General features: G+C 40.4%; 1 protein-coding gene across 1 annotated transcript in view; it reads left to right on the plus strand.

Annotated features, from left to right (window-relative positions):
* The window catches only part of LOC138638316 (inactive ubiquitin carboxyl-terminal hydrolase MINDY-4B-like), a 134,893-nt gene that overhangs the window by 100,709 nt on the left and 17,048 nt on the right, over positions 1 to 17,136 (plus strand). The window contains exons 8-11 of the mRNA XM_069727524.1: positions 4,751 to 4,816; positions 9,239 to 9,309; positions 11,460 to 11,532; positions 13,851 to 14,021. Of these exons, the coding sequence (XP_069583625.1) occupies positions 4,751 to 4,816; positions 9,239 to 9,309; positions 11,460 to 11,532; positions 13,851 to 14,021 (381 nt within the window). The remainder of the gene's footprint in view (positions 1 to 4,750; positions 4,817 to 9,238; positions 9,310 to 11,459; positions 11,533 to 13,850; positions 14,022 to 17,136) is intronic.

The raw sequence follows: 17,136 nt of genomic DNA on the forward strand, positions 1-17,136 counted from the left end.
ATGGGGCAGAGTGCTGGACAGAGATGGGGCAGAGTGCTGGACAGAGATGCTGCAGAGTGCTGGACAGAGATGGGGCAGAGTGCTGGACAGAGATGGTGCAGAGTGCTGGACAGAGATGGTGCAGAGTGCTGGACAGAGATGGGGCAGAGTGCTGGACAGAGATGGGGCAGAGTGCTGGACAGAGATGGGGCAGAGTGCAGGACAGAGATGGGGCAGAGTGCTGGACAGAGATGGGGCAGAGTGCTGGACAGAGATGGGGCAGAGTGCTGGACAGAGATGAGGCAGGATTGGAAACAGATGGGGCAGAGTGCTGGACTGATGGGGCAGGATTGCACAGACTGGGCAGAGTGCTGGACACAGATGGGGCAGGATTGGACACAGATGGGGCAGGATTGGAAACAGATGGGGCAGGATTGGAAACAGATGGGGCAGAATGGAGACAGATGGGGCAGGATGGATACGATGGAGACAGATGGGGCAGGATGGGGAGATCATATGGGGCAGAATGGATACCCATGAGGGCAGGATGGGAGAACATATGGCTGGAGCCTGGAATGAGACACACGGGGGCTAGGATGGCGAATATTACCATAGGGGCTAATTAAGGGATATTATTATTGCAGTGATGTATTTATTTTATTTTTTGAGTATACTGTTTTAAATGGGGGGGAGGTCCTGTTACTGTGTAGAGTGATACTATGTTGCCTTCTTCATGTGGTGTAATGTAGAAGTTGGGAAAATTAAGTAATGTGTTCTACAAGCGGAACTCGAGATAACTGTTTTATTTCCTGCAGAGACGAGTCCTGGCTGGATGAAGTGATGGCGGTCTGTGCTGGATGAAAGATGAAGGACTTCACCTAGAGACGTCACTGGTGAGTCAGTGTTACCTATACACTGACACTATACACTGCATACTATATACAGAGGTCCTGTGTACAATGTCACCAGTGATCACTGTATTACCTATACATTATATACACAGACACTGCATACTAATTACAGATCTCCTGTGTATAATGGCACTGCTGGTGATAGTATTGTGGTTTTTTTTTTAATTACTGATCAGTATTGTAGTATTCAGTCATTTGTGGTTATATGCGGTCTGGTCATGGTGTAGCGGTATTTGTTCCTTGTATTTTATATTATTCGATCACTGTGGTGGTAATATGTCATCTGGTCATAGTGCGGTGGTATTTGTTCCTTGTATGTAGTATTATAGGTCATTTTAAAAATTGAAAAATAAATAAAAATATACCTAAATTGTATTGCATATTTTAACAAATATTTAGTAGGTTACAGTAGAGTAGGGCCCGGCCAAAAGTGTCTACCGTGTTATGGTGGCGGCTTAAAAAATCTTTTGGCCAAAACAAAAGCTGCCGGCTATGTGTGTGATCTGGTGATGGGAACTGTCAATGTGTGATAGGTGAGAAGTGGAGATTTTCCAAGAGAGAGCGGTGGGACTGTGGACAGTTCGAGGGGTGGAGCCTGGAGGCGGGGCTGGGGTGGAGCCTGGGCGGAGTTTCAAGGGGGCCCCGAAAATTTTGCCAGTATGGGGCCCCGAAATTTCTAGTGGCAGCCCTGTGCACACCTAAAAAGATGGACACCGTCAGATTATAGGCCAGACGGCATCCACAGTGCCTCTACCTTATTATAGGGAATCAAAAATCAGCAATTTAGGAATTTTGGGGGGTTATGGTGTTCCGTGTGTGTTCAAATTGATAACGCAGTTTTATTCTTCCAGTCAGTACGATTACAGCAATACCACATTTATATTTTTTTATGTTTTGCCGCTTTTACACAATAAAAACTATTTTATTGAAAAAATAATTATTCTTGCATCGCTTTGTTCTGGGAGCTATAACCTTTTTATTTTTCAACTGATTTTTTGTCTTTTTGATCATGTTTGATTTCACTTTTTGTTGGTTTTAATGGTGTTCACTGAAAGGGTTAACTAGTGGGACAGTTTTATAGGTCGTGTAGTTCCGGATTCGGAAATTCCAAATACTGTCAAATATTTTACATTAAAATACTTATTGATGGAACAATATATATATTATATATATATATATATATATATATATATATATATATATATATATATATATATATATATATATTTTTTTTTTTAATTTTTTTTTTTTTTTTTACTTAGTCCCACTATGGTACTTTGAGTTTCACAGCTGTGATCACGGTTATAAAGCATAGCAATGTAATAGCATTGCTATGCTTTATAAATTGTCAGTGCTGCACTGACACAAGTTAGATTTTGCACTTTGCGTGATCTAACTAATAGCTTGCTAGCCCTGGTGACCTAGATGTTGACATCTGGTCACTATAGCAATGATCGGCCACTTGAGACATCGCGGGGGCACTGACCGGATGATCGGAGGGAGCCCCCTCCCTCCGCCTGCCTTCTAAATGTTGCGTCTAAGGCTACTTTCACACTAGCGTCGGTACGGGCCCATCGCAGTGCGTCGGGCCGATGTACCGACGCATGCTGTGAAGAAAAATCACAACGGGGGCAGCGGATGCAGTTTTACAACGCATCCGCTGCCCCATTGTAAGATCTGGGGAGGAGGGGGCGGAGTTCCGGCCGCACATGCGCGGTCGGAAAAAGCGGACCCAACGGACAAAAAAACGTTGCAAGCAACTTTTTTTTTGTCCCTACGGACTGCAAAAACACATCGCATCCGTCGCACGACGGATGCAACTTGTGGCAATCCTTCGCAATGTGTCACTAATTAAAGTCTATGGAGAAAAAACGCATCCTGCAGGCAACTTTGCAGGATGCGTTTTTTCTTCAAAACGACGCATTGTGACGTGCGTCAAACGACGCTAGTGTGAAAGTAGCCTAAATGTTGCGATCGATATCAATTGCAGCATTTAGAGGGTAAGACTGCCAGGAGCGCTACGGGCACGGCTCCTGGCAGTGAGTGCAGGGTGTCAGTTGTCATTTCAGCTGAACATCTGGCGGCGTTCGCATGCACACAGCTCCTGTGTGCTAAAATAGCATGGACGCATCCATACGTCGATGGTCGGGAAGTACTTCCCAACCTGGAAGCATGAATAAGTCTAAGGTCAAGAAGGGGATAATGACGCTGTCAGAGTTTGGCGGTGGCATTTAACAAGTTGCGAGCATCTTTCATTGCCAAAAAATAGTGCATCTCCAATAATGATATGAGCCATGTTTCCTGATTTTTAACATATGCAATCATAGTAACCAGAAGCTTCTCAATCACAGATACTAAGCTACGTAGCCAACCGGACTCTCACTCCCCCGGCTGTGTTTCTTCTGCACTCATCATCATTGGATGTATATTCCAAATATTGATATTTTTTTATCGCTGCTTAGGTGGAGCTTCACTTCAAGGGAGTGTATCACCAGAAAATGGCCTGTTGCTTAAATCAAGTTTTTGTGTTACATGTACATATTTTTTAATTAGCATCATTGCTATGTTTTTTCACTACTTTTGGACTGTCCATAGACTATAAAGGTCCATGCGGTCCACTCTTATTCCTGCACTGACACTCTGAAATAAAAATGAAGTCTAAGAAACTTTCAGAAGATTGTAGGGAAGGAAGGAAGGAGGCTGCCACATAGACCCAGAGAGAATCTAGAAATGTATTGTTTATTATGTTGGTATATGTTTATTACCATGTTTACAGTCTCCATCTCTCTATACATAGTACAGAACCAGCGCTTGTGTAAGTAGATTAGGAAGAACTTACCTTGCTTCCTCCTCCAGACCCAGTGATTATGTGATGACTGGGTATACGGAGGGAAAAGGAGCTGCTGGGTCCCATGAAATCCTGGGAGTTCTGCTATACAGCCAGCAGGCTGAAAGTTACCTGAAGACATTATACCAGCCCCAGTTACAAAAGGAAAAAATTAAATAGTTAAAGAAAGCTTGAATAAAAAAATAAAAAAAAGACACCACCAGCCTAAATCTCTGTTTCTATTCCCTTGGAAAAAATATGTCCAATATGGAAAAATAAATTCTACAGAATAGAGAACACAATTTGAAATGTTTTCCAGTCTTTTGTGGTTATAAAAAATGAGAAAAATCGACATGTATTTCATATTTTAATTGAAATTTTCCCTTTAAACAAAAAAAGTCATAAAAATGACAAAAAAATGAATCCCCCGTGTGTCACTAAAAAAAGAGGCAAAAATTGATTTGATTGTCCAAAAATGAACTCATTTTAGAACCGTTAAAAGCGTGTATACAATAAAACCTAAAAATGTGTCAGAAGGAGGAGAAATGACCAGGTAGCAAACTCTAGCTTTTAAGGAGTCCTTGCAAAGGGAAACAAACACCAGGGGGCGCCATAACAAGTTTGTAACAGCAAAATCTAGATGTAGAAGCAATTTTTGCTTCACAACTTTTCAACTGGAATAAATTATGTTTTACACGATCTAACAGGTAAATGTAATTTGTATTCATGGGACAACAGTCTTGATGCAATCAGTTGTGAGATATCAGTTTCTGTATTGTGTAAATTACTACCCAAAAGATAGTGCTGCCCTATATTGTACATGCAATATTGGAAGTCCTTTTGCAGAATTAATGAATCTTTCCTTTACGGAATATGTCTAAATTGAATTAGTAAAATAAATTAAAAAAAAGAAGGTATGATTGCTTTACACAACAAATGGAACATAAGACAGTTAATGAGTAAATGATTTATTACATGTTATAGCGATATTTTATTGTATTACACTTAACCACATTTCTTTTTCCATTGACAGCTCCAGTTATTTGAGTTTGTAGAAAAAGACAGATTGGAAAAATTCATTTGTGCCCACATACACTGCGTGAGTCTGAATACGTGTTATTTTTCATTTTTTGTAGTTGAATATCTGCAATAGAAACTCTTCTTTAAGCCTTATGCTTATGACTCTACGTTACACAGGGGTTCAGAGGGTGTAGGACTCTGCATTCAGCTCCATCTATTTTGCCATACACGCCATCCTAATGAGATCATTAATGGGTTGCACTAAGTATATAGTTTATCAGCTATCATTAGGATAGGGAATAACGTATTGATCATAGAAAACCAGACTATTGGCACCATACCAATCCTCAAATCTTTGCAAAGTCCCATCTGAGAGAAGTGGAATTAGAGCATGTGCACCATCGCTCCATTCATTCCCTGTGAGACCGCCGGAAATTACATAACACCGTACTCAGTTGTCTCAGGCAGTCCAATAAGGAATGAAAGGGGTGAAGGTGTGTGTGCCCCACCTCTACGCCATTCAGACTCTGCAGAGCCCCATTGTCGGAATCAGTGGTATCTCACCAATCAGAACACTGGAAATTAAATCAGTTCCTTTAATTTTCATATGTTGCATGTGATGATGACATCCATTAGTTAATTGTTTGGGGAGTCATTTAGTGGGTGCAAATAGTGCCTGAGCCGCTACTACTCTCTCAGAGCATTGAAAAGATGAACTCGTTCTTTGTTACTGGCAGTAAGTTTTCCCCTACCCTGCTATCTGTTGAGCACTACTCAGAGTTTCTGTTGGAACCCCTAATAAACTATATTCTAGATGAAACTCTGACAGAGCCCTAATGAAAACCTTCGGAACAAAATAGGAAATAGATTTATAACTGTATTTATTGAGCCATACAGTGACAAACAACATGGATATCTTCTATCCACTGACGAGCACCTGGACAGATAGAGGCCAGAAGGGCCGAAACGTTGGCATGTAATCTGTCTCATAAGGGTTTGGCATGTAATCTGTCTCATAAGGGTTTGGCATGTAATCTGTCTCATAAGGGTTTGGCATGTAATCTGTCTCATAAGGGTTTGGCATGTAATCTGTCTCATAAGGGTTTGGCATGTGATCTGTCTCAGAAGGGTTTGGCATGTAATCTGTCTCATAAGGGTTTGGCATGTAATCTGTCTCATAAGGGTTTGGCATGTAATCTGTCTCATAAGGGTTTGGCATGTAATCTGTCTAATAAGGGTTTGGCATGTGATCTGTCTCATAATGGTTTGGCATGTGATCTGTCTCATAAGGGTTTGGCATGTAATCTGTCTCATAAGGGTTTGGCATGTAATCTGTCTCATAAGGGTTTGGCATGTAATCTGTCTAATAAGGGTTTGGCATGTAATCTGTCTAATAAGGGTTTGGCATGTGATCTGTCTCATAATGGTTTGGCATGTGATCTGTCTCATAAGGGTTTGGCATGTAATCTGTCTAATAAGGGTTTGGCATGTAATTGTTCTCATAAGGGTTTGGCATGTAATCTGTCTCATAATGGTTTGGCATGTAATCTGTCTCATAATGGTTTGGCATGTAATCTGTCTCATAAGGGTTTGGCATGTAATCTGTCTAATAAGGGTTTGGCATGTGATCTGTCTCATAATGGTTTGGCATGTGATCTGTCTCATAAGGGTTTGGCATGTAATCTGTCTCATAAGGGTTTGGCATGTAATCTGTCTCATAAGGGTTTGGCATGTAATCTGTCTAATAAGGGTTTGGCATGTAATCTGTCTAATAAGGGTTTGGCATGTGATCTGTCTCATAATGGTTTGGCATGTGATCTGTCTCATAAGGGTTTGGCATGTAATCTGTCTAATAAGGGTTTGGCATGTAATTGGTCTCATAAGGGTTTGGCATGTAATCTGTCTCATAATGGTTTGGCATGTAATCTGTCTCATAATGGTTTGGCATGTAATCTGTCTCATAAGGGTTTGGCATGTAATCTGTCTCAATGGTTTGGCATGTGATCTGTCTCATAAGGGTTTGGCATGTAATCTGTCTCATAAGGGGTGGGTTAATAAATAGTTATTGCAAATGTATTACCTATTTTGTGCCAAAGTTTTACTTCTAGAAGTGGTTACTCTATTTTTCCTTCTGGGCGCTCATTTTGGGGTAGTGCAGACCTTCTTATTTACTACTGCGTGCCCAGATGAAGCCATTCTTTTTATGAAGCCAATGGAGTCATGGTGCAGTTTTCTCTGCATACTCTATTCAGTCGAATGAAGCCGTCAGAGTCACCGTGGACAATGTGTGGCCCCCGGTAAGGCAGAATTAGTCTTTTCAGAACTTGGACATTTTTGTGCACGTCTGAGAAAGACGAATTCTGCCACTGCGGAGGCCACACAGTGTCCACGGTGACACCGACGGCTTCATTTAACTGAATACAGTATACAGAGAAAACGGACAAAAATCACAGGCACTAATGCAATAAAGAAGGTTTATTAGTCATTTAAAATAAGGGGTTAAATGAATCTATTCAAGAAGCGCTAAAGCCTGAGGATTTTTATATTTTTTCTCTGCCTACTGCATACCATACATCCACGTGGCTATTACATTATATGTTAAGCTCTGATTTTTTTTGTTCAGCCAGTTTCACTCTAGTGGACAGCTCCGTTACAGCTCTGTCAGGTTCCCTTGGCGGGGAGCGCTCATTAGTGTCACCCCAGGCTTAGAGGTCGGGAAATGCCTGAACATCAAGCAGCTACTCTAGAGCAGTGCTGCCACCTGATGGCCAGAATTGGAAACAAAAACTTTTTTTTAATAATTGTAATTTTTATTGATTTTCATATTTAATAAAAACAAGTTTCAGATAAGAAAGGGATATACAAATTACAATGAAAACAGAGTAAATCAGCTTTATAGTATAGATGTTAGATGTAACATATTATAGTGATATTCAAATTTCTTTTATACATATATATATATATATATACATATATATATATATAACAAAGTAAATAAAAATGAGGATACATAGAAGACATACAAACAGAAGGAGGGGTAAGGGGATAAGTAATGATATTAAGTGTTGAAGGAAGATAGGAAGTATATGACCTTGTGAGTGGGGTTCCTAGGTTCCTAAATACTAAGAAGTACCCAAAAGGTTTCCCATGGGGATCAAATGAGGTTGAATCTCTCGACCATTTCATCATTCAGAGCAGCACGATATTCAAAATTTCTGATATCTTTGATCTTAGTGTATAAGTCATACAAAGACGGGAGGAGGTTTGTTTTACCATTTGTACTACATGGGACCTGCATTATACTGTATCGAGGACTATCTGTGCCAATCACTCTTCCTCAGCCGGAGTAAGGGTATGTGTACATGGTCAGTAAACGATGCGGGTTGAACGCTGCCTACTTGTGCAGTGTCCAGATGTTACCACATAGTGGATGGGATTTCAAGAAATCCCATGCCCACAATGCGTGTACAGACGCCCGCAGCTCACCCGTGGAGACGGACATGTGGCACTTCTCTCCAGACCGCAACATGTCTATTTATCTTGCAGAGACATGAGCCTACGCAAGATAAATTTCACCCATACTATGTATTGGACACGGTGAATCCGTACGGTTCAATGAACGCATGCGGAATCACCTACGTTCAATAGCCGGCAGCGCTTTGGACGCAGCGGACATGTGCTGCTGCCAATTACTGAACATGTGCACATACCCTAAAGAGACTGGGAAACCAGCGTCGAATGACTTCAATATTGTCAATCACTCTCGTTTACCAGCCTGGACTCAGCGCTTGTAAATGTAACAGAAATGTTTGTGTGATGGTGCAATATGTGAGCATTTGGGGCCCCACTTTACACTTTTGCCCAGGGCCCCACTTTGTCTAAAACCGGCCCTGATTATATACATCAGAGATTAAGCCCTTCGCTGAGGAACCATTTCTACAAAGTCTTTCAAAGGGTGTTGGAGTTAGAACCTGTAAACTGTTAAATAGGGATGAGGCAAATGCCTGATCTTCATGTATTGGAATAACGGGAGCGTAGGAACGGCTAATTTAGATTACATCTCATCATCAGGAAGCAAAGTCCTTGTTTTATAATTAGTTTTGTCTGCAAAATTAAACAGGCCAGTGTGAGCTCGCGTACCTGTTATTGAGGGAGGCGAGCTCTCAGGGAAATTAGGGTGAAATAGGAAAGAAGTAAGAGGGCAGCTTATGGATAGTATCTTGAATTTTTTGGAGCAGGTCCTCCAAATGTCTCAGTTGAGACTCATTGGGCCTAGGAGTTCGTTTGAAGAAGGGTGGTTGTAACAACCATTCCATATTAGAGAATTAATGTGGGCTGGGGCAAGCCAAAGTTTTTCAATTTCCATCCATTTCATGTAAGCAGGTTTAGATGACCATGTCAATTATTCTGCGTAAATGAGCAGCCCAGTAATAATGGATAAAAGGAAAGAAAAGCGTTTTGCTATTCATAGCTGTATGTTAATATGCTTTTTTCATGTTAGTTTAAGGAGGAGGGCAGCCATGGAGTCATACTGTTTCTGTACAGTTTGCTTTTCTCCAGGACAATTGAAAGGTGAGATTTTTTTTGTGTTAAATTTAGTTTGGTTTTAATACTATTATAATCTTTTTCATAATAAGTGGTTGGGAACATGTATGAAAACAGTCACAGACTGGAACAAGAAAAACTATTTCCGATTTTGCATAGCATCTATTGATGCTGAATAGGCAGCATCAATAGTAAAAACTTGGTCACACAGGGTTAATAGCGGCGGTAACGGAGCGAGTTACACACAGCATAACAGTCCGTTACCGCTGGCATTAACCCTGTGTGAGCGGTGACTGCGGGGAGTATGGAGCGGACGCAGGGCTCTGACTGCAGGGGAGGGACTAATCGGACTGTAGCCTTCGCTGATTGGTCGCGGCAGCCATGACAGGCAGCTGGCGAGACCAATCAGCGACTTGGATTCCATGACAGACAGAGGCCGCGACCAATGAATATCCATGACAGACAGAAGGACAGACAGAAAGACGGAAGTGACCCTTAGACAATTATATAGTATATAGGCTCCGCAATATAATAAATGAACTCACAAACACATTAATTCATTAAGTGATATTTCAGTAACATAAAATGCATAGTGCTAAATAAATAATCAGAATTTGAAAATCACTAAAGATTTCAAATGAAAAGAGCCAGATATAAGATTTAGACCACAATATTTAGTATACCACCTATTTATAAATATGAGACCTTATCCTATAAAGTGTATGTCACAAGACAGTGTAAAGTAAATCAATAAGGAGCATAATACATTAGACCAAGATAAGATATTTACCAAACCGGTCCACTGTCGCACTGATATCGACATGTGTTTCACCACGTTTCATCAAGGGACGATCACCCATAATCTGTACAATTCAATTGAAAGACAAATTAAAATCTTCTAAATGGAACAAAATCAAAAGCTAAAAGTAATGTCTTTTGTATAAATATGCACACACTTAAACTATAATCTTTTCAAAGTACATTTTGAATTCTTGACAGCGTTCAGTCTTTTTTGGTAGGAGTTTATCAGCATGGCCCAAATCTGTCAGATTGTGAGGGCATCTACTATGCACAGCACCATCTGGAGGTCAACCCGAAGATTTTCAAATGGATTCAGCTTCAGGCTCTGGCTGGGCCATTCCAAAACTTTGATCTTCTTCTGATGAAGCCATTCTTTTATTGATTTAGAGGTATAGTTAGGGTCATTGTTGTGCTGAGGGCGAAATTCCTCTCCATCTTCAGCTTTTAGGTCTGAAGGTATTGATGCTAAATTAACTGATATTTGGAAGTGTTCATAATTTGATCTATCTCCAATAAGCCTTAGTTCCAGCTGCCAAAAAAAAGCCCCAAAACACAATGCCTCTGTTATACTTCACTATGGGTATGATGTTCTTTTGGTGAAGCACAGTGCAAGATTTGCACAAAACCTACCTTTTAAAATTATGGCCAAAAAGTTTAACCTTGGTATCATCAGACCAGAACAGGAGATTGTTGTCACATTCAGTACATAACCTGTACTTGTCAGAAACTCCTGCTGCTCATCTGTTGCCCTAAGCCTCTTGACAGTCTACTGGACCAATTTTCTTGTCTTTTCATCAATTTTTGAGGGACATCCAGTTCTAGGTAATGTCACTGTTTGCCAAATTTAAGCCACTTCTTGAAGACCATCTTCACTGTGTTACATGTTGTATCAAACGTCTTGGAAATTTCTTTTGTACCCTTCTCCTGACTGATAACTTTCAACAATAAGATCCCTTTGCTGTGTTAAAAGAGGCTAACAGACCATGGCTTTTGCTGTAAAATGTGGCTAAGAAAATGAAGGGAAAATCCTAGAACAGTTAAACATTATATGCAGTATATCAGAATCACTTGAAATGATGTCTACTATTTAACATGAGTTTAAATGTGATTGGCTAATTCTGAACACAGCCACATCCTCAATTATAAGAGGTTGTTCACACTTATGCAACCACATTATTTTAGTTTTGTACATTTTATTTCCCCCCCATCCAAATTATTATTCATTTCTTTAATGAATTTTTACAGATTATGGGTGACATTGAAGCTGGAAAAAGCTCTGAAATGATTCTTTTTTTATATGATTTTTTTTAACATGACAAATCTATCTCCTGTATATTCCTTAGTTATTTTTTTATATATATTTTGTCTTTTTTTAGGATTCAACAAGATCTGGATCACACCATATCTCACCTCTTCCATTTTTGTATGGGAAACTACACAGTCAGACAGGTGACTATGTAAAGTGTTTGCCTTTTTAAAACTATTGCCCAAACATCACCATATCTACAAGATTTAACGGCATTGCCTCAACATCTTAAATGTATAAAACTGCAAAGTGTTTAGAAATACACGCAACTTTGCAATTTACCCTTTATGGTATGTCACAAACCAGGAAGCATGGCCAGTGTCCTGCTGCTTGTAAGCCACACCATGAGCAAGGCTTATCACAGTCTGTGCTCGAGTTTGATGCCTCCCTTCCCCTTTATCTTCCTCTTCACAGCTGGTATAACAGCCGTCAAGGAGCATGGAGTGAAAGTTGAAGAAGCAGAGAGAGAAAAGTGACATCTGTGATGACACAGCATTTAATCTGAATTATCCAGACATATTATTTCAGTAGGCCCAAAGAGATGAGCTAGAGTTTATGTGAGAATGAATGTTGAGTCTTATTGTCATTGAATTAATGTTCAATGGATGCCATTTGATGACTGGCTGCTGATTAGCTATTATATCTGTCCTGGTATTGTTCTACTATCCTTGGAAAACAAAGGCACATTCTTTGTTAATATGTTGATGACCCATTTATGCTCTGAAAATATGAAGGACAATCTATGCATGTTGTCTGAACACTCCAGCAGTGAGAAATGGGCCCCTACCACCTTCTCCCAAACCTGTGAAAGGATGACTGAATGAGAAGTTGTGACCTATAAAAAGGAGGATCCGCCTGTGTTTAGGGAGACTCTAGATTCCAGTAGCCATAGCATCATGGCTCCAACTGAAATACAGAGCTACTTCATTGACCATCACTGAACCCTCAAAGAAGTTTAGAGAATCCAGGTTGAGACAATCAAGTCACCTGGCCTCGTACATCAATGGACTGTTAGCTTCACTGACTGTCTAGGTTATCGGTCTCCTCTGCAGTCTATCAGAATATTTTGGTTTCTTAGGCAAGGAGAGCACATTTGCAAGATTCTTGTCATACAGCTTAAAAGCCCAACTCTGAAGTTGGCCATATAAGTGGAGCAGGCCAGTTTTTGTGTCTCTGCACCCCTCCGATATTGTAGAGGTAAAGTAGACTCTGCTTGTAGCATCATAGAGAGCACATCTGCGACCATTCCACTTGTATGAAATGTCAATCTTCAGGAGCACACCACCTCCTGGCAAGCAGGAAACTGAGATGCAAAGAAGGATAAAGTATAGAAACCCTATTTAAGGTCCCTATATATATTAGATAGCTGTTGGCTGAACTGTCATTTGGCCGATAGCTATCTTTCCTGACTCCCCAATATACAGGAATACTCAGCTCAGCACAGCTCTTGTGGGTTCTATAAGAGAGGGCTGCAGTCAGACTCCTCTGTCAGTGATGTATCTCCAGGTAGAACAAAAGGATCGGCTAATGAAATTCATCATGTTGGAGCCTTCGCTCCAACTACAACATCTGTCAAGAGAGAGTTTACAGGCTACATTGGGAATTTTACCACCCTTAAGAAAAGGACCTTTTTATTTGCATTTGTCTTCCATGTTGCATCCATTTTTAAATAGAGCCCATTATTCAAATTTATCACCAGTGAGACACGGATATAAAATGGATGCAAATCACAATAGGACTTGATCTTAATCTTACAGATCTCACACACGGATCCATGTTTCTCACAGATATATGTATAGATCCATGAAACGCTATGGGTTATTGTGCTGCCTGTGAAAAAATGGACAGCACATGGATGCTTCACGGAATGTGTGATTGTAACCTTAAAGTGAACCTGTCATCTAAATAATGCTGCCCGATTCAGGGGCAGCATGTATCAGGCACTAGCTGTATGAACACAGCCAGGTAAGTTTGACTCAATCAATGCAGCACTTGTAAGAAGAGACCTGTCAATCCAGGGCAGCATGCAGGGAGAAGCCACCGGGGACCCGCCTGTCTGACTGGTTTCTACTTCGGCTTGCTCCTCGGCAGCTTTAAAAGTGTGTTTTCTTCTAAAATGTTGAAGTGTTTCAGGATCAAGCATACCTGGCTGAGATCATACAGCCAGTGCCTCGTACATGCTGCCCTTGGATCGGGCACCATGTATCAGCTGTCAGGTTCTCTTTAAGATGAAGAGTTGTGTCAATTGTGACTATAAGGTCTCATGCAGATTACCATGAATTGGCTCCAAAACAATATTAATATTACTGATACTGCTCAATATTCCTAATAATTAAATATTTGTCAAAATGAACTGTTTCAGATCTGAAAGCTGACAGAATATTAGAATTAGAACCTGAATAAGCACCTAGAACATTTTTCAATGAGTTGGTTTTAAATCCATTTACTACTTTTTTTGCAGGCAGTATTGAATCTTATGCTAACTGGTAGAGCAAGTCCACATATCTTCAATGGGGACCAGGCTCTGGATGACCAAAATGTGGAGCAGAAGTACCATGGAGTCCTTACACGCAGTGATGTGGGCTACTTACATTGGAGTAGAGAAGAAATGGAACAAAACAGACTTCCCCAGGTAAGAGATGAAAGACATGATATACTTACTTTTGGCAGCTTGATTTATCCATATGTTTAGAATTGAAAGCTGCCTGTTTATATCAGAACAGTATTTGTCCATTGTCCGCGTCTATGGGAGATTAGCACTTTTTCAATTTTATAGGGTGAATTTGCAACACAAGATAAAACTTATGGACAGACATTTAGCTGCTTCTGGAAAGAAGCATAACTTTAAAATTATACATACTGTGCTAAACGTTTGGGGCATATGTGGAGACGATGCTTCAAGTAAGAATGCTTTAAAAAATAGAAGTGTTAAGAATTTATTTTAATCAATGAACAAAATGTAAAGTTAATAAATAAAAATGCAAATCAAATCAATATTTGGTGTGACCACCCATTGCCTTCTAAACAAGAACAAAGAATCAATTTATCATACATTTACACTCAGTTTTTGAAGGAACTCAGCAGGGAGGTTGTTCCAAACATCTTGGCAAGCTAACCACAGATTTTCTGTGGATGCAAGGTTGTACAGACCGTTAGTGATGTAATCCCAGACACACTTGATGATGTTGAGATCAGGGCTCTGTGCAGGTCAGATCATTACTTCCAGGACCCCTTGTTGTTCTTAACGGCATTGGATACATATTTGAGATCATTGTCCTGCTTCAGAAAAAAATTTAGAGCCATTCAGACATTTCCTCGACGGTATTTCATGATGGATAAGTATCTGACTGAATTTCTCAAAAAGGAGGGCACGAAGAAATGGTCAACGCTGATGGCCATAGGCTAGGTTTCCATTGCGTTATGGTGGTACGTTTAACGGACTACGTTACACCATGGCATAATGCTGTGTAACGTAGTCTGTTAACGCCGCCATTGCTTGTAATTGCGAACGCATCCCTAGTGCACGCCCACAATGGGTGTGCGCTAGCGATGTGACGTCATTTGAGTGACAGACCTCGAACGCTGCTTGCAGTGTTCGCGGTCCGTTCCCTGCTAGCGCAGATCGGGGATCTGTGCTAGCGGGATAGGCAAACGCGATCCCTTTTGGGACATTGCGTTAGCGCAGTCTGTAGCGCTATACGCTAAACGGACTGCCCTAACGCAATGTGAACCTAGCCTTAGACACATTGATTGGAAAGGAAACTTAGTGTAACAGAAAAAAACACATCATGCTTATATCCATTTAAACAAAAATTGGTCTTTGTGGAAGAATTGTGGAAACAAAACATGCCTTCAATATGGAAACAATGCCAAGTGACTTGAAACTATAGGAACTGGGATGCATAAAAATGGCCCAGTTACACTGGACTGACAAGTGAAAATTTTAAATATTTGACTGTAACAAAAGGCGTTATCTGCAGGAAAAGTAGAGTGGTGTAATATTTTTGCAAGTTTGGGGCTGCTTTTCAGTATATGGAGTTGGTAATTTGGCCAGGATTAATGGTGTCCTCAATACTGAGACATATAGGAAGATACTTAGCTATCATGTAAAATCAACAGGGAGCTATCTGATTGGCTCCAAATGTATTCTGTAACAGGACAATAGCCTCAAACATATAACCAATGTAATTAAGAACTATCTGCACCTTAACCCTTTCGCTCCCGAGCCTGTTTTTGCCTTCGTGACCGGGCCAATTTTTTCAATTCTGACCAGTGTCACTTTATGAGGTCATAATTCTAGAAAGCTTCAATGGATCCCGGTGATTCTGAGATTGTTTTCTTGGGACAAATTGTATAGTGGTAAAATTTCTTTGATATGACTTGCGTTTATTTGTAAAAAAATGGAAATTTGGCAAAAATTTTGAAAATTGTGCAATTTTCAAACTTTTAATTTTTATGCCCTTAAATCAGTCATATCGCACAAAATAGTTAATAAATATCATTTCCCACATGTCTACTTTACATCAGCACAATTTCTGAAACATAATTTTTTTTGTTAGGAAGTTATAAGGGTTAAAAGTTGACCAGCGATTTATCATTTTTCCAACAAAATTTACAAAACCATTTTTTTTTAGGGACCACACTACATTTGAAGTGAGTTTGGAGGGTCAGTATGACAGAAAATGCCAAAAAGTTACCCCATTCTAAATACTGCACCCCTCAAGGTGCTCAAAACCACATTCAAGAAGTTTATTAACCCTTCAGGTGCTTCACAGGAATGAATGGAATGTGGAAGGAAAAAACCTTCTATGCGAGCATGCTCGGGTGTTATCCTAGCATCTGGGAGTGCTTGTTTATTATGTTCGAGTCCCTGTGATTACATTATTTGCGGCTGTTACATGCGGGGATTGTCTGTTTGTTAGTAACAAGTTCAAAAAGGTGCATTTAATACAGGCAATGAGAAACTAACAGATCTGTGCCAGCCAGAATTCTTGATGGTAAATAATTATTTCATGCAATAAAATGCATTTTAATTATTTAAAAATCATGCAATGTGATTTTCTGGTTTTATTTTTAGATTCTGACTCTCAGTTGGAGTACCTCCAATAAGTCACAATTACTTATTTCCCCACTATAGATAGATAGATAGATAGATAGATAGATAGATAGATAGATAGATAGATAGATATACAGTAGCTCTGGCAAAAATTAAGAGACCACTGCAAAATTGTAAATTGCTCTTTTATTCTATAAACTATTGACAACATATCTCCGAACTTCAAAGCAATAAATTTTGTATTTATTTTCTGAAAATGAGAAATGCATTCTGTAATGCTGTAGATAAGCCCCTGATATACCCTGAAAGATGAGAAAAAGAGATTAGAACATACTCACCCAGGGGCGGTCCAGCTCCGATGGGCGTCGCGGTCCGGGGCCTCATCTTCTTACGATGACGTCCTCTTCTTATCTTCACGCTGCGGCTCCGGCGCAGGCGTACTTTGTCTGCCCTGTTAAGGGCAGCGCAAAGTACTGCAGTGCGCAGGCACCGGGAGAGGTCAGAGAGGCCTGGCGCCTGCGCACTGCAGTACTTTGCTATGCAAAGTACGCATGCGCTGGAGCCGCAGCGTGAAGCCAAGAAGAGGACGTCATCCTATGAAGATGGGAGGCCCCGCACGGCGACGCCCATCGGATCGGACCGCCCGCCCAGGTGAGTATAATCTAACCTCTTTTTCTCATCTTTCAGGTTT

The sequence above is a fragment of the Ranitomeya imitator genome, chromosome 5, assembly GCF_032444005.1.
Source record: "Ranitomeya imitator isolate aRanImi1 chromosome 5, aRanImi1.pri, whole genome shotgun sequence".
Taxonomy (NCBI): Eukaryota; Metazoa; Chordata; class Amphibia; order Anura; family Dendrobatidae; genus Ranitomeya; species Ranitomeya imitator.